This window comes from Diadema antillarum, unplaced genomic scaffold (genome assembly GCF_040938485.1).
Source record: "Diadema antillarum isolate AM-2024a unplaced genomic scaffold, OU_Dant_1.0 scf00000060, whole genome shotgun sequence".
Lineage (NCBI taxonomy): Eukaryota > Metazoa > Echinodermata > Echinoidea > Diadematoida > Diadematidae > Diadema > Diadema antillarum.
This window is the reverse complement of record NW_027270949.1, coordinates 2,680,582-2,699,716: the sequence shown is the minus strand read 5'-3', so window position 1 is coordinate 2,699,716 and position 19,135 is coordinate 2,680,582. Positions and strand designations below refer to the sequence as shown.

At 38.6% G+C, this 19,135-nt stretch overlaps 1 protein-coding gene across 1 annotated transcript in view; it reads right to left on the bottom strand.

Moving 5' to 3' along the window:
• Window positions 1–19,135, bottom strand: part of LOC139716025 (uncharacterized) — a 77,983-nt gene that overhangs the window by 40,606 nt on the left and 18,242 nt on the right. The window contains exons 4-6 of the mRNA XM_071627582.1: window positions 6,601–6,749; window positions 4,675–4,849; window positions 2,718–2,836 (exon numbers count right to left, since the gene is read on the bottom strand). Of these exons, the coding sequence (XP_071483683.1) occupies window positions 2,718–2,836; window positions 4,675–4,849; window positions 6,601–6,749 (443 nt within the window). The remainder of the gene's footprint in view (window positions 1–2,717; window positions 2,837–4,674; window positions 4,850–6,600; window positions 6,750–19,135) is intronic.

Here is a 19,135-nt window from a genome sequence, read left to right as displayed (position 1 = left end):
TATGGGAGTCTCACTCTCAACTAGTTTCCCGTGTTGACAGCCCTGGCATGTATGGATAATTACATGTATGTATGTTCACACACTCACACACCACATGCAGGGCTATATCTATCAATACTAATAGCTGAATACAATCCAGTTCTCAAGTGCGATGTAGAAAATGTAGGAGAAGCATAGGCCTAAAGGCTGCGTTTATCATCTTCATGCGAATTACAAAATTACAAAAAGGCTTAATTTCCTTGCACACCCACTATCAAAAGTCGTTTTTTAATATATGTGTGCAATGCAATCTACAAAAAACAAAACAAACAAACAAACACTGCTAATTAGTTTAATTAACAAGTATTCCAACTTAATCATAGTTATCGAGATGTTCCATGCTACCTTTCAATTAAATCACAAATAAACATCAGAAAATAAAATCAACAAATCAATCCTCATGAAATTATAAAGCTCACATACAGTCACACTATGTGTCTGTTACAGATGTACACATTTTAACAATAATTGACTACTTAATTATTACAGAGCAGAAGTTTCTTTATGAGTGTTTTGGAAGAGGGTTATGAGCTTGCTTTGCATTCAATTAGTATGTTCTTCTTTACTGAGTGCTTAATTTGTAAAACTTAAAAAAAAAAACATGTTTTTTTTTTGTTTTGTTACGGACATACATGGCACAGTGGGCTGAAATTAACAATTGGTACAGAGTAATTACACAGGTAAAATTGATTGTCACTGACAAATGTTTGTGCACTTTATCTAAACTCTTCATACACAAAACCAAGAGTGGTAATTTCACATTTACTGAAGGAAAATATAATGAAAACAATTAGATAGCAATTAGATAGGCTCATCAAAATGCACCTAATATTTTTTCTTCTTTGAAAAGGATTTTGTGATGTTTGCCAGGTTCACTTTTTGGCAAACCTGGCAGCAAAGTTTACTTTCTGGCAAACCTGGCAGCCATGTTCGCTTTCTGGCAAACCTGGCGGCCAGGTTCGCTTTTTGGCGAACCTGGCGGCCAGGTTCGCTTTTTGGCGAACCTGGCAGCAAGGTTCGCTTTTTGGCGAACCTGGCGGCCAGGTTCGCTTTTTGGGGAACCTGGCGGCCAGGTTCGCTTTTTGGCAAACCTTGCAGCCAGGTTCGCTTTTTGGGGAACCTGGCGGCCAGGTTCGCTTTTTGGCAAACCTTGCAGCCAGGTTCGCTTTTTGGCGAACCTGGCGGCCAGGTTCGCTTTTTGGTGAACCTGGCGGCCAGGTTCGCTTTCTGGCGAACCTTGCAGCCAGGTTCGCTTTTTGGCGAACCTGGCGGCCAGGTTCGCTTTCTGGCGAACCTTGCAGCCAGGTTCGCTTTTTGGCGAACCTGGCGGCCAAGTTCGTTTTTTGGCGAACCTTGCGGCCAGGTTCGCTTTTTGGCGAACCTTGCAGCCAGGTTCGCTTTTTGGCGAACCTGGCAGCCAGCATCACTTTTTGGCGAACCTGGCGGCCAAGTTCGCTTTTTGGCGAACCTTGCAGCCAGGTTCGCTTTTTGGCAAACCTTGCAGTCAGGTTCGCTTTCTGGCAAACCTTGCAGCCAGGGTTCGCTTTCTAGCGAACCTGGGAGCATCATTTTCAGTAGCAAAAGCCATTTTTTGCACATTGATGGATCAATTTGTAACAAATTTTTCCCAAAATCGAGTGCTTTTTTGTAGACTGTTTTGGAAAGTCTCTTTTTATTTTGGACTGGGTTATACATATATATTCAGAATTCATTTTCAATAGCTGTTATTCATGTGCAAATGTACAATATCACTGACAAATGTATCTATTCCCTGCTTTCATAGCTCTACAAGCTAAGTTTCGCTCAAAATGATGATCAAAGTCATTGGTGATACATCTATCAAAAATGTTAATCATTTTGACCTGAGCCGATATCCAGACAAATTCAAGGCAAGCGCATCAAGAAGAACAAGACTGTGACATGACAATTTCTTCCTAACATCCCACTATGCACCAGTGGTAAGCGCTACACTCTTCTTGTCTACAATTACTAGTGCGGCACGGAGCAAAGAGGCTTCTAACAATGAAATTTGAGAAGACTGCAAAATTGAAGAATGATTAGTAAATTATAGTCTTAATCTTTGCAGAGTAGTAATACGTGGTGTAGGTGAAGATTGGCTCTATTGTAGAGTACCTGCTGGCCACTCCATGGCAAGCTACAACTCTGCCCCCCCCCCCCAAAAAAAAAAAAAAAAAAAAAAAAATACTAAGTTTTGAAGCATCGTTCGTTGCTGATGCTTGCCTAGCCTCCAAATCAAAGTGTCCATGCCCCATGACCTCTGTGCACGAAATCGACAGCATTACCTCACACATAAGACTGTAGTCTTGCTACACTATACTGTCTTGCAACAGCAAACAGTATTGCAACACCAAACTGTAGTTTTGCAATGCTATACTGTAGTCTTGCAGCACTAAACAGCAGCTTTGAAAAATTATACTGTAGCTGTGCAACATCTAACTACAGTCTTGCCACACCATACTGTAGCCTTTCACTGCTTTTACTTTTCACAACAATGAAAAGATCTTGCTGAAAGACCTTGATTGATAAAAAAGAGGAATCTTTCATCAAGAGACACTAACATATGGTATTTCATCTCACTCCATTTCATCTCTCACACTCTTGGTCTTTAATCTACTCAAACAGGGAGGTAAACCTTATAGGGGCAAACGATGGCTTACCGTTGGCATCAGGTCCGTCATAGTTACCACTCTTGACGTTAGTGAGGGTTATCCCTTCCTCCCCCTTCTTGCTGTCGGCCGATATGGTGATTTGCTGCATCTTCTTCTCACGGTGAGACCTGAGAGAGAGATAGAAAACAGCAGTACCTCACTCATCATCTTCCTTACTATCATCATCATCATCATCATCATTTTTTGATATATGATGATGACCGTGATGATAACAAAAGCAGGGTTGCCAACCTCTGTTGATCAAAAAAACAGACTAATGCAAAATAAAAAACTGACTAGACTTGAAAATTTGCCTATTCTCACAAATTACGTGATCCGACGTATTCTGAAATAAATGTTTTGGGCCCAGACCACAATTCAGAAATTACATTTCAGGAAAAAATTGCACACAAGCATACAAAATTAAATGAAAAATAAACCGCAACATATCATTCATTAGAAGAAAAAAAAAACTACTTCTTGCAAAATACAATGCGTAAATAATATTAGATGTAAACAAAATGAAACAATATTGATTGGTACATACATGTGACAAGCTCTAGCAACAAAATTTGTCTACTCCACCACCCTCAATATCACAAAATCAGGCAGTATGCCCACTTCTATAAGAATGACTTTTTGAAGACTAAACCATTGTCAAATTAAACTAGAAATGTCGCTATGGCGACTGGTATGCCTCCGCCATAATGCATGATTCTCCTAACTAGGTCTATAGTACATGTGGACAATGTGTGATTACATTTTTAACAAAGAAAAAAAAGCTTTTCAGAGAATCTCTATTAGGTTATACATGCATACACCAAGTGCAAAAAAAAATAATCCTGCTGGCATTGCATAAATATGAGGGAAATAGTAAATTTTGAAGTGTTGCCCTTGACCTTTGACCCCTGACCTTTGACCCCCATGAACCCTAAATTCTCTAGATAATCACTGCCAGTCAGTACATGTATATATACTATGTTCCATGAAGATACCTTGAATAATTTCCAAGGTACAGAGAAAAAAGTAAAGTTTTAATATTTTTCTTGACCTTTTGACCTTTGACCTTTGACTTCATGACCCCAAATTTTCACCAGAGAATCTTAATTGGGTAATACATGTATACACTAAGTTTCAAGAAAATATCTTCAGGCATTGCATAGATATGGTGGAAATAAGTGAAATTTTACGTTTTTGACCTTGACCTTTTGACCTTTGACCTTGAGCATGTGCACCCAAAAGTTGATAGGCACAACTTCACCCCCTAATACACATACATGCCAAGTTTCATTAGGATACCTCAAAAGGTTTTTTAGTTACGCTGTCCACAAAAATCATTACGGACGGACAGAAGGACGGACGGACGGACGGAAGGACGGACGGAAGGACGGACGGACAACCCGAAAACATAATGCCTCCGGCACCACTTCGTGGCGGAGGCATAAAAAAAGACTTGCTGAATATCAGATTGCACATGTATGCTTCTCATTTTTTGTGGTCAATGCTTAAATCTTTGTGTGCCATGATGTAAGTTTAACACTACTTTCAGACTGTAACACCTGAGCGCTGTTGGAAAATATTGAATTTGTTTTCCAAATCTATGTAATGTTATGCTTGAAATGTACAGTAGTACAGCAAAATTGTATAGAAAATTGCAATCTTTGCTGTAAAACATTTTATATTTTATAACACAATCTACTGTATGGCTATTTTTCTTGCAGATGGCCAGTATTCAAAACATATCAGTTTGCACATGAGCGCTCGCTCAAAATATGCCAAGCCCTTGAGTTAGTTAGAAGTGCAAACATGAAACACAGCTGAGACAAAGTATACTCTATGTCCTGACTTGAAGGACAAGCTTGATAAAGGAGCCATATTTCAGGTGTTGCTTTCGTGAGGCGACAGCGAAACAGTCGTAAACTTCTCGACCGCATCACCGCCGTCACCACCGTCATCGAAGACTCACTGATGGCAGTTGAGTGCGACGGCCAGGAGGAGGACGATGAGGAAGAGGACACACGCCACGGGGATCATGATGACGTCCAGGGAGTTGTCGATGGGATGAAGGCGAGTGTCGCCGACTACCATCAACGTCTTACCTGTGGCACTATTAATAGGGTCCTGGTTGTTGATCAGAATGTCTGTCAGAGGAAGTGATGAAAGTTTTATTGGTTTTCTCTCGTTTCACACAAGGATTTAATTTCATATGAGACAAATTGAAATGACATTATCTGAAGTATGTCATGTGCTAACCTGATTTGTCCATGAGGCGCAGTTGAATGGGCGCACTCTTATTACCCCAAAGATAAATTGTCCACTTTAAGTACTATCAATACAAGGAGAAATCACAACATAACTAGAGCTCCAAACATACCGTCCAGGGGGAAATATCAACAAGTCCGCCTCTGCTCATTCAATGCCTTTAATAATGGAGTGATCTACTAAGCTTTGCGATAAATTCTAACACAGTCAAAATATTCCAAGATATCCTTTATTAATAGGCTATTTCATGTCAGTCTATGAGAAGGACCATGTCCTCCTTAAAACAAGCATTAGGTCAAGATCATCTTCATAATAGGCTCCATAGTCTTTTGATGATTAAAGGGTCAATAAAATGGTCTTGAACAGTCAACACGTGTGAATAGGCAAATTGTGAAGTGATGCTGTCATACCCTCACAACTTGCCATGTCGTACCCACAATGCAGCTTGTACGGTATACATGTACATGTAAACAATTTACAATTTATAAAAAACAATTTTTCATTCGAATGCAGTTACGCCCCAGTCTCAAAGCCTCATGTACATGTATATATCTATACTGATCATTATTCTGAAGTTATTCAACCAGGAATAACATCATGTTTTCCACTTGAATAAATAACAGAAACAGTGAATTTAATCATTTTTGTACACGATAAATGGAAAATTGCAAGGTGATAAAATCATCCCAAAGGACACTGTCAATGACCTTTGATGTCGCCATGCATTATTAAACTGCACCCCCTGTTCTGAGTGTCCCCCTGCAGGGAAAAAAGTATAGTAACTAGATTCTAACTATACTGGTATAAACAGTAAATCTGTTCATTTCAAAAGTGACTATAAAACAAATAATGAATGGGAGGGCTTCAACTAATCCTATCCACAGCACAGTTCATATCCATATATAAAACAGTAGTCTGTTCATTTGAGATTTGAAGTGACTTACAACTATTAAATGAAAGGGAGGACATCAACCCATCCTATCCACAGGACAGTTCATATCCATATATATACAGTGTATAAAACAGTAATCTGTTCATTTGAGATTTGAAGTGACTTACAGCTATTAAATGAAAGGGAGGGCATCAACCCATCCTATCCTACTCCCTCTTCTTGCCTCAACTCTCCCTACTCCACCTTCCCACCTACTAAACAGGGCATACACCCTGCACCACACTGAGCAGGCTTATCAGGGCAATTACCCGCTAGTTTGCAAGTACAAACCCTTGTTGGTCATAAAGGAGTCTACATGCGCCAAGACTACTACACGCACCATTGGGCCCAGCAGCCTCTTGGCAAAGCTACAACACAGGGCCTATGGGACAGTGCCACTGGTGCATGCAGTACACAATATGTACAATTGTAGTCTTGGCGCAGACTCGTTAACGACCAACAAGGGTTTGTGCTTGCAAACAAATTACCTGCCTAGGTAAATACTAGTTAGTAATAAGTTTAAGATAAGGGTTAAGGTTAGGTTTAGAGTATAGAGTTTGGGTTAGGGTTCAGATTAGGTTCAGGATTAGGATTAAGGCTAGGGTCAGGGGAAGGGTCCTGGGTAATTGTAAAGGGGGTCACTGCCCTAGACCCTGAGAAGGTGCATGGCAAGTACCATGTACAATGTGGCATACTCACGTGTGAGCACAGACTTCTGCAGAACATACTGCGGATCAGCACCACTCTTGACTCCACTGACCGGCATTCGGACGTGAAATATGATCTTGATGTCCCCATTGAAGTACTCGGGTGAGGTGTCCGACAGCACTACAGTGAAGGTACCGGTACTACAGGCAGGCAGACAAAAACACACACAAACACACAGAGAGACAGATAGACAGAAAGTCAATCAAATTGATAGACAGACATAAGGAAAAAAGACAGAAAGACAGACAAGAAGACACAAGGAAACACAGAGAGAGAGAGACAAAAGGCATGTTACCAAGAGTTTATCAATTCATCTAAATTTAGATTAGAAGTGGTGTACAATGTACCTTGTGCTCATTTGAGTTTAATCACATCAATGGATCTGCATGTACATGTAGGCCTACATTGTCGGTAAAACTAGTGCAAATGAGTGGAAATATGACATTACACATTTTATCAGAAAGACACTGAACAAATGGACAGAATATTGACAGCATGATAGCAATACTTTTTAAGATTGAAGTAATCTGATCAAAAAAAAAAATCATGGCAACAAGTTCATCACAAATGACTGATGCTTTACAATGACAAGGCAAGTGCCAAAATGTGTCTCGCCTATTCGCGTAGAAGAAATGAAATATTTTCTAACTCCCAGAAGTTCATTGAACTCGCCTATGACCTTTGACCTTGTGGTGACCTTCAACTCCCTAAGGGACATTTACCAGCCAAGTTTGGTCACAAACAGACTTAGGGATCAAAAGTTATGAGCCATAATCGAAACGCGCCGTAAAAACTCAAAATTGGGCCCTAAGTTCATTGACCCCTGCCTGTGACCTTTGACCTTGAGGTGTAGTTCATGTTTGGTAAAATGTGTGACTTTGCACAACCACTCTTCCCTCCAAGTTTGATTGAAATTGAAGTCCTCAGTAGAGATTTATTCAAGTTTTTGTAGTGTTACAGACGGACGACGGACGGACGACAGACAACGGACGGACGACGGACAGACGACGGACGGCCGGACGACGGGCAGACAGATGCCGCAGGCGATCCCTTAGTCTCCCCGTACCTCTGGTGAGCTCAACAAAAACCAGAAGTCAGACCCATTATAATAGATAACTCATTATTTGCTCTACACTATGTAGTGACAAGCTGCATTATGGTTGACAAACAGGATGCAAACATTGGAATCAATCAAGTTGCAGACACAACATTTCTGTGGTATTGTATGTTGTGCAGTAATTTTCTCAAGTTTTCAGGGTTTACCCAGGTACAGGAACAAGTTGTACATGAAGGAGTAAAGATGTGAGTTTTGTCCTGGGGTAGCTGATATTACAGGATATTTCCACTGGCTACATCATTATCACATGGTAGTTGTTATTCATATTCATGGAGTACAGCAATGAACACAGAAATGTACACATGCATGTTATATTCACGTTGGGATCCGAGTTGATATTTTCACATGTTATTAAATTTGCGAATAGTACCCACATCGCGGAATTCGCGCAAATAACCCCAGGAAATGTATGAAGTCTCATTAATGAAGATTGTCTTTAATGAGTTTGAGGTGACAAAAAATGATGTCAAGTATCAAAAACTCAATGCGATCGTAAAATTCGCTTTGTGTTTGCTGTGTTGTGGGCTGCTCAGGGCCCCTGGACTCCTGGGTCCCAGGCCTCTGGCCCCTGGTCTCGGGCCCCCAGTCTCAGGAATACATGCCAATATTACGGAATTTACAGCTATTTTCACAACGATGTCAAGGTCTAAAGATCAGGAGATGACTTGAAATATTATTTGTAGCTTAATATGGTTAAGGAAAATTGACTGATTTATTGTTTCTTGGCAACTTTTTGAAAAAAATCAAACTTTGAGAGCACCCTACTGTACAAGAAAACAATGCATACTTTTTGGCCGATTTCTCGTTGGTCTCTAGAGCAAGTGAGAGTCTTATGCATAATATTGGGTTCTATTAAAGCTAATTGAATTTTGAAGTTATGATCAGCTTCCAAACATGCACCCAAAAACATTAACTTTGACGCTCAACACCATTTTCGGTGACCTCTTGCGCAAATAACGGATTGTCAGATCTGCGCCATAACACATTATGCATGTTAAGATCATAAAGTTCTTCCAATTTACAGAAAATGAGCAATGTAACTCATCTACAAATGTAACTTGGCTGCAGCAGTCAATCAAAAATAGCAAATTTTATTTAAACTTGATTGTTCGACTGCGCATTGGTTGCTAAGGGAGTTCGTATCTTAGCAACTATTTGACCTTGGGGCAAAATATCTCCGAATCTTCCGTCAGACACTTGGGGGAACATATGGCGCGAATTTAAAGATAATTGAAGGGGTTGGGTTAACAGCATTGGTTGATTTGACGTAGACTGACCCATCTTTCATGAATGCCATTCAGAGTGTAAATTTACAAATGTATGTAAAAGTGTACTATCATTGTTCATTTCAGTGGCAGAATTCTCAAAAGTGTCTTATTGCTAATTTCAAAGTAGATTCAAAGAACTTTGCCAAATTGGTACAAACTCACTTTGAAGATGAGTTTTTTTTTCTACAAAAATTTCCTTCTAAAGTTGACACTTTTGTGTATGCGTGAATGTCATTTAATGAATGTGCAGATTTACAGAACATTTTGTATTCATTAAACCAGTTTCATCTAGTCCGATATAATGTAGATAATGCAGTGACATTCTAAGCTGCCAATTTCATGATGAAAGAAATTTCTGCAACAAATTCCCCCAAAGCCTGAAGGGTAGAAACCAGCCTGAATAAATCCTTCAGTTTCCCCAACACGACAAAAGTCAAAACAGGAGTCAAAGCAGGAAGAGGAAGAGAAAATGTACTAATATTTGCACTTTTAGCCTCCAAGTCTAGAAGATTCCTTCTTCCCCTACAGCTCAATGTACTATGGCTATTACACTTCATAATACCCCATGAAAGACTTTACAATGTATAATACATCACAAAGACTATTTAGACTTCATAATACATCACAAAGACTATTAGACTTCATAATCACAAAGACTATTAGACTTCATAAAACGGCACGAAGACTTTATAAAGACTTCATAATATGTACATCACTAAGACCATTAGACTTCATGATACATCACGAATACACCCACACAAGTGATAAATCATTCAGTCATCATGATGATCAAACAGAACATTACATGATCATCTCTCATATAATAGCTGAATGAACGTAGAGACAAGGGCCCTACTACAACGTACGACAACGTACTGATAAGAGTGTGACATAGTACTGTAATTGAGCTTGTGACCATGGTCCCTGAAGCTATTTTTTTTTTCTTTAGGAATGGATACAAAATTTGTATGTGCACCGAAATCATTGTTTATCACTCATTTACAGCTATTAATTACAGTAGCTGCAACTTATAAAATGAATAATTCATTCTCTATCTTAACCCGTTGAGAATGAGTCCCGAGTATACTCGGGGGCAGGTGTCTATGGGAAATGCCTGTTGTAGCAAAATCAATCCATCCTCAACGGGTTAAATTTTTCTTATAATTACTAAATGTACAATACACAGTTCTCTTGTTTGATAGTGGAAAAATATAGACAAATTTATCAAACCTAGCAGGATGTCGTATTCTTTAAATACATGGAGGACCTACATGTATGATGTGAAATATAGAGTCTGGGATGCAGACTACATATAAAAACATAACAACACACCATAGTCCCATTGAAATACATGCAGTTTCATGATGAGACACAGCATTTGACATGCATGGTGCATCAATACAGACTATGATCTACCAATAATGGGTGTGTTCATATGATCTATACAGTGTACCTGTGGAATCATGGCCATTACTAGTACATGTACATAGTTCTAGTCTACATCACAGACTCAACTAGAATCAAATGTCATGAAGAATATGCTGGTATTGGCACTTTACAGCTTGGGAATGGTCTACATTATTTTTAGCATTACACACTAGGATGTACACTGTACATGTTTTGTGATTTGTTTTACCTAGAGGGGTGCTGCTGGGAAATAAGGTTTGGTTTTTGTCAGATCACAAAGGAGATCATAAACTTTATCACAGCTATTCTTATCAAAAATTTAGTGTGATGTCTTTACGAGAAATGAGGGTTTATACAACTCTTTTGTGTTTTTACAGTTAGCAAACAACAACAACAACAATAACTAGCAATGTCTTTAACTTTAAAATTGGTTCATTTGCAGTATAATTGGGAAGCTCCAACATTACTTGCTAATACAATACAACAATATTTCCTAACAATGAGAATGGGCCTGAATGGATATTACACATTCAAATATTCTTTCCTCCTTATCATTAAAAAGCATTTCATATCTGTATATTATCATCTCATTGTATCTCTCCCTATTTACACATAAAAAAATGGAACTTCATAGTACAATTTGTATCCTTTATTGTGCTATTTGCAGTAAAGTCAGAGGCCAGAAAAGTTGGATGTCTTTACAAGAAACACACCACTTAACTACACCTATCTTGATGCATACAATCTTTGCAGTAGAGCCTATTAAAGGCTTTAATCACTTCCTCATGGATACAAAGTACATCATACACCAGTACGATACACACAGGGTGTGGCTAATAAAAATTTGGGGTTAGCATCAACATTGCATACTGATAGCATTATCTTAATTACACAATGTGCTTCCAATACAAACTGAATCCCCATAACATAAATGTTTTTAAATGTGAAGCACTGGTACCATAAAATATTAAAGGTGGCGGGGGGGGGGGGGGGGGGGGGGGGAGGGTGGATAGTGAGGTGTGAAGTTTGTAATGTCAGCTGGATTGAGCGTGTTGTACACAATTAATGGCACACATACACACACACGATTTGGAGTGTGTCTGTATCAATAATACCTGGTACTACACTATACACACTCCTTTGAATACGTGTATATGGGGATGGCAGTGGGCGTCGACTGATGAGTACACACTAGTAGAGCTGTTAAAAATACTACTCAGACCACATTACTCACTTAATACAGTTTAAAAAAAATAACATCTTGAAAAACTGATTGAATGCAAAGTAAAGAGTTACAAAATATGTACTGGTCTGTACATTCAGCCTGTGCCTCACAAAATTGTGAAATTCCATTATCCTGAGTACAAGTGAAACATATACATAAATTGTACATGATATTATCCTTATCTTAAAATTAATTGCATGTAGCTCTATCAGTCATTTGGCAACATGTTTAATGATACCAGAAATGGATAAGAACCCTATTAAAAAGATTCACTCCACAAAGGCAGCCACTGTACCTGATACATGTACCTGGGGTATGTTTAATCTACAAACTGAGCTGCACTCACATCATATGGTGGTAACTTGTCTGCGTTTATTGTACAGCTGTACCATCATCCCACAAGGCTAGAGACTATTTTGGGCCTTCAGAGCACCTTGAACAAGGAATGAAAAATGCAAAATGCATCTGCATCAAGCACCTTTAGGCTGTTACGTACAGACTGTAGGGGGCAAGTCCAAGATAAGGTCCCCTCAGAAGGCAAAATTTCATCTTTGCTCAATATTGACATGTTTGGTATCATTTTGAAGCTTATGAGTTGAAGTTTTGATTTCCGTGGAGGGAAAAATGATATTATGTAAATCTATGCAAATTTCAAGGGCTTCATTTGCATATTTGTGAAACACAGCGTTACGTATGGGACATTTATAAAAATTCATATTAATTCAAAGGAAAGCAAATATTTGATTAATATGTGGACATAAGAAGTTGATCACATAGTTTAACTTGGTATGAAAATGTAGGGATTATGCAAATGATTATGCAAATTAGCTCGTGTCCTATCATGAGATGTCCCATACGTAACAAAATGAGGTCATTTTTTTAGGTTTTTTCTGAAATTGCTAAGGTTATTTTAATGCCCTTTTGGAAAGTTCTAATTTATTGTTTAGAGAAATTAAATACCAGAGAAAAAAGAAAAAAAGTAAAAGAAACATTTTTTTATTAGGCATTGAAATAATGTTACGTATGGGACAAATGCGTTACGTATGGGACATCCTCATACATATTGCATGTGAATGCATGTAGCTAGCTGGGACGGTCTCTCAGTACACAAATGGTCAATCATCCTGAAGAAAGCATCCCAACATTCTAGCTACTTTTTGAGTTATAGACACTTGAAACAATACATGAACTTGACTGAACAATTTTCAAAAAGGGGGAGGGGAAAATGGCAAAATACACAATGAAAAATCAGCATTAAAGGGATGGTATAGTTTTTTTTTTGTAGAAATGGGATTCAGTTTTCAACATTTAAAGAGATGATTGGAAACCAATTATATTAATTACTTAAGAGCATAAAATCCTAAGACTAGAGGAATTCAAAGTTTATGTGATGGAGATCCAATTTGAAATGGTTGTGATTATATAGAAAAAAAATAAAAAGTAAAATGATTTTTTTTTTAATTGCAAGTGATACACAAATTGTCCTTATTCAGTTTTCAGTAGTAGCCACAACAAAATTTATGGGTATACATACTGAGGTGTGACTCGAATCAATGACCTGACTGCTAGACAGACATCATATATCTACTCGATCACTGGGGTTCCACGCAGCAGGTATTGCTTATTTATTAGGTGATACGCTTTTAGCGTATCACCTATTGTGTTTGTCAAAATCTTCCTTTCTTTCTTTTTATTCTTCTTTCTTTCTGGCACATTTTGTGTCGTGAATATCTCAACATTGACATGACGGAATAACATGACATTTTCAGTCAACATGTCTCATGACAATATCTAGCCACAATAAGGTTTTCATGACAGTAACATATCTATGACGTCATCTAGGCGCCATTTTGTGATTTTCGGACCATGTTACATGATCGATAATAACTTCATAACTAAAGGTCATTTCTGTATCATTTTCGTTGGACATAAAGTTCAGGTCACGCTCTATCTTACTTTTTAATGCTAATTACTTAGGACATCATTACGCGCGCATTAGCGCGCGTCAAAGTTTTTAAATGCTTAAAACGACTTCCCAATGGGAAATCTCGAAGTTTCAGACAATTTTAAGCGTTCCGCGCTTTCGCGTCCGTCCGCGCATTTCCGCGCGCAGTGCGCGTAAGCAACATGAAAATGCACATTTTTTGACAGATTTGGATTCCTGATACATTAAGTAACAATATCCATTGATTTCCGATCAATTTCGACCTATAACAAAGGAATGCGCTGGCGTCAAAGTTGAAATTTCGTGTGCGCGTCTATGTGGAAATATAGCGAAAAACATGTCTTTGTTTATTTCGCCATAGCTCTTTAAACCGTCAGGTGACCCTATGTTTTTATTGCATATTACAAAAGCATATGAATTGAAAATAACGTTTCAAGTATCAATATTTCCCTAAATACATTATGACGTCATCATATCATCATCTGAAATCAAAAAAGTGGAATTAATTTTTTTGAGGTACTGTTTCTTACATTCATTTGCTCGTATCTCTGTTGTTTAAGCTCAATATTATCCCAAATTCAGATATGTTGTACTTTGAACATTTGCCTTTTAAGTCCAAGTCATGGTTTTGACATTTGATGACGTCATCATACCTTAAATTGTGATTAAAGGCAAAGATGCAAAATCGGACAAGTTTACGTGTTATGTCTATGGGAGGTGATTTTTTTTTAAACCATGCATTGACTTGACAACGTTTAAGCACCTTTATCTCAGCTGATTTTGCTTCATTTCCTCTGAAACTTAAGTATGTTGTAGCTGAGACAATAAGCTTCAGTAATCATGCATTTTATTTTTTCAAATCTCATCGTCAGGTTGACAATTTCGCAGTTTAAAACTGAAAATGAGAATGGAATGTGGACAAAACGATTCCCGATTCATCTTTCACATACATAAGTTTACGTTCCTCATATTTTCTCGCCGAGACGTATGGCCGAGTGGTTAAAGGCGACGTCTCAGAGACGTGAGGTTGCGGGTTCGAACCCCACAAGATCACGACACAAAATACTCAGCTATTTTACTTTTTTTCTTCAATTTTGTATTACATATTCGTCCATGTAGAAATCACGTTCGTATATAAACGCACCTATACACACACACAGACACACACACACACCATATCCCTCTTTTTTGTGTTGGAGACCACATTGCTTCGACTGCTGCAAAATTTTGCAGGCTGACTTTGTCAAACCGATCATAGTATGTAATGACGACGACGGAGGAGTTGTACTTTGAACAATTGTCTTTCAAGACGATGTCATTGTTTTGTACTTTGATGACGTCATCACACTGAAAATTGTCATTAAAGGCAAGGTATCAAAACCAGCCGATTATAGGCTTTATGTCTACGGCGCGTATTTTTCCCAAGTTGCCAGATATGGCATAGCGACATCAGTCGTTACAAGGCCGCATTTCCGTCTAGCAATGCAATACATGTTCACGCGGCCACGATTGTTGAGTGGGCATTGACTTTTTCCCCCTGTAATATCTATACATTTCTTTTTTGCCTTACCATTTCCGGGGATGTCCTGTGGCCGAGTGGTTAGAGAAACGGTTTTGCATGCACGCTCAATATAACTTCAAGGTGCCTATATCACATTCTTTTCTTTGTCGATCACAGATGACCGACATCTGATGACCCCAAGCGTATCACCTAACTCGTCAGCGTGACGAGTTTCATATCTCGTTTTTTATTCTTCTTTCTTTCTGCCACATTTTGTGTCGTCAATATCTCAACAATGACATTACGGAATAACATGACATTTTCAGTCAACATGTCTCATAACAATATCTAGCCACAATAAGGTTTTCATGACAGTAACATATCTATGACGTCATCTAGGCCCCATTTTGTGATTTTCGGACCTTGTCGCATGATCGATCATAACTTCATAACTAGATATCATTTCTGTATCATTTTCGGTGGACATAAAGTTCAGGTCACGCTCTATCTTACATTTTAACGCTAGTTACCCAGGTCATCATTACGCGCGCGTTTGCGCGCGTCAAAATTTTAAAAGGCTCAAAACGACTTCCCAATGGGAAATCTCGAAGTTTCAGACAATTTTAAGCGTTTCAAACATTTTCTCGCGTGCGCGTCCGTCCGCGCAATTTCGCGCGCAGAGGGCGTAACTAACATGAAAATGCAATTTTTTTGACCGATTTGGATTTCTGATACTTTGAGTAACAATATTCATTGATTTCCGATCGATTTTGACCTATAACAAAGGAATGCACTGACGTCAAAGTTGAAATTCCGCGCGCGCGTCTGTCTCCAAATATAGTGAAAAAACATGTCTTTGTTTATTTCGCCATAGCTCTTTAAATCGTCCATTGACCCTATATTTCTCTTGCATATTACAAAAGCATATGAATTGGAAATAACGTTTCAAGTACCGATATTGCCAGGAAAACTCATGACGTCATCATATCATCATCTGAAATCAAAAAAGTGGAATTAATTTTTTTGAGGTACTGTTTCTGACATTCATTTGCTCGTATCTCTATTGTTTAAGCTTAATATTACCCCAAATTCAGATATGTTTTGCTTTGAACATTTGCCTTTCAAGTCCATGTCATGGTTTTAAAATTTGATGACGTCATCATACTTTAAATTGTGATTAAAAGTAAAGACACAAAATCGGACAAGTTTACGTGTTATGTCTATGGGAGGTGATTTTTTTAAAAACCATGCATTGACTTGACAACGTTTAAGCACCTTTATCTCAGCTGATTTTGCTCCATTTCCTCTGAAACTTAAGTATGTTGTAGCTCAGACAATAAGCTGCAGTCATCATGTATTTTATATTTTCAAATCTCCTCATTAGGTCGACAATTTTGTAGTTAAAAACTGAAAATGAGAATGCAATCTGTACGGAACAATTCCCGATTGTTCTTTGCAACTGGATATTGGTCGAATCCACGCGGCCACTTGTGGGAAGTTGAATAGCGCCATCACAAGTCAACGCTATAACGACAGTGTTATTATACATTTAAGTTTCTCATTCGATCTTCAGGACAGCCGTATGGCGTAATCGCTTAGCGCGCTGGGTGTTCATAACGCCATACCGGAAGGAGAGAAGTTCGACTCCCGCAGGACTTTTCCCGTTCTTTCTTTTTCTTTTTTTTTTCGGCAGTTCAGCTTTACTCCGATGTCATTTATCATATTATTTTATCAAGTGTACGTAACCCGTGAACACGGCTGCTCTATTTCCCTTGTTTTGCATTGGAGTTTGGAGGTTGGGTTTGCTTCATTAATTTTGTCACACTTAATGTTGTAAATTGCCCCTTGTTACAGTGTCCCGCTTGCCACCTTTCGTTTGCTCTTTCCTTTTCTCTTCATTGGTTATTGTTATACTGTAGCAGGATAGGTAGGAACATGTACGTTTAAATAACTTGCAGGAATGGGAGCTGAATTGATTAACTCTAGTCCAGGTGTATGGCGTCTCGCTCATCTCTTTGAAATTCCAGATTGTTATTGTTTGACCTAATAACGGAGTTGTAGACAGGTTTTATGTTACTATAGAGGTATCTTGTGCCACATGAGTGGAAGGCATCACTGTTTAGTGGTAGTAATGAACTTTTTCATGTTGTATATGGTATAAAGATATAAATTTCACATCCAATCTTCGGGACAGCCGTGTGGCTTTATAGTCACTTGGCGCGCTGCATGGTCATTACACACCACCTTAGGACGAGATGTTTGAGACCCGCAGGACGCTATTATTTTTTTTTCTCTCTCTTTCTTTGTTTTTCTTTTGGCAGTTCAGCTTCATTCCGATGTCATTACCCCACGACACACAGTCACTCAAGTTCCCCCTTTTTTTTGTCGGAGGCTGGAGGTTGGATTTGCTTCATTTATCATACGTAATGTTGTAAATTGCCCTTGGTATACAGTGCCCCGCTTGCCACCTTTCGTTTTCTCTTTCCTTTTCTCTACGTTTGTTCCTGTTACACTGCACAAGACAGGTCGGAAAATAATTTACATAACACAACCGGAGCAGGAATGGCAACTGAATAAATTAACTCTAGGCCAGGTGTATGGCGTCTCGCTCGTCTCTTTCAAATTCAAGTTGTTATTGTTTGACCCAATAACGGAATTGTAGACAGGTTTTATGTTGCTATAGAGGTATCTTGTGCCACATGAGTAGAAGGCATCACTGTTTAGTAGTAGTAATGAACTTTTCATGTCCCTCCTTGTCAATTATAGTGTGTTCAAAGGGGTTGTGTGTCTATATGCCAAAGAAAAGGAAAACCTTATTTTCGTCATGGCTATTTCTCTATACGTAACCGTAGGTGATGAGTATTGTTGGTATCTGAGCAGTGAATAGCACAGCATCAGGCTAAAATCCCCCTTAGTTATACGCGCTAAGCGTTCAATTTGATATATCTTTATTTATGTAGTCAATCACTGCTAATGGAGTTACAGAATTATGTTATGACACCTTTCACCGAAAGTTTGTAAAGCAAAGTTTATAGACAAGGCAAGCAATTGTACATGAATAATACCAATGATTTCAGAGGGAAATTATGGTATACCTAAATGTAAGGGTATCATTGCTTTGGAATTGCTGAGACAATATCTTGGCACGAGGGCTTCCACCTCTAATAACTGATCCCTTTGAAGATGTGTCGGTCACGGGTGATCGTCATGATTCGTCTTTCACGTAGAAGCTTCCGTTCCACACTCTTAGTTCGAGAAGACTTACCATCATACTTCAAATTGTGATTAAAGGTAAAGACTCAAAATCAGACAAGTTGACGTGTTATGTCTATGGGAGGTGATTTTTTTTTAAACCATGCATTGACTTGACAACGTTTAAGCACCTTTATTTCAGCTGATTTTGCTCCATTTCCTCTGAAACTTAAGTATGTTGTAGCTCAGACAATAAGCTGCAGTCATCATGTATTTTATATTTTCAAATCTCCTCATTAGGTCGACAATTTTGTAGTTAAAAACTGAAAATGAGAATGCAATCTGTACGGAACAATTCCCGATTGTTCTTTGCAACTGGATATTGGTCGAATCCACGCGGCCACTTGTGGGAAGTTGAATAGCGCCATCACAAGTCAACGCTATAACGACAGTGTTATTATACATTTAAGTTTCTCATTCGATCTTCAGGACAGCCGTATGGCGTAATCGCTTAGCGCGCTGGGTGTTCATAACGCCATACCGGAAGGAGAGAAGTTCGACTCCCGCAGGACTTTTCCCGTTCTTTCTTTTTCTTTTTTTTTTCGGCAGTTCAGCTTTACTCCGATGTCATTTATCATATTATTTTATCAAGTGTACGTAACCCGTGAACACGGCTGCTCTATTTCCCTTGTTTTGCATTGGAGTTTGGAGGTTGGGTTTGCTTCATTAATTTTGTCACACTTAATGTTGTAAATTGCCCCTTGTTACAGTGTCCCGCTTGCCACCTTTCGTTTTCTCTTTCCTTTTCTCTACGTTTGTTCCTGTTACACTGCACAAGACAGGTCGGAAAATAATTTACATAACACAACCG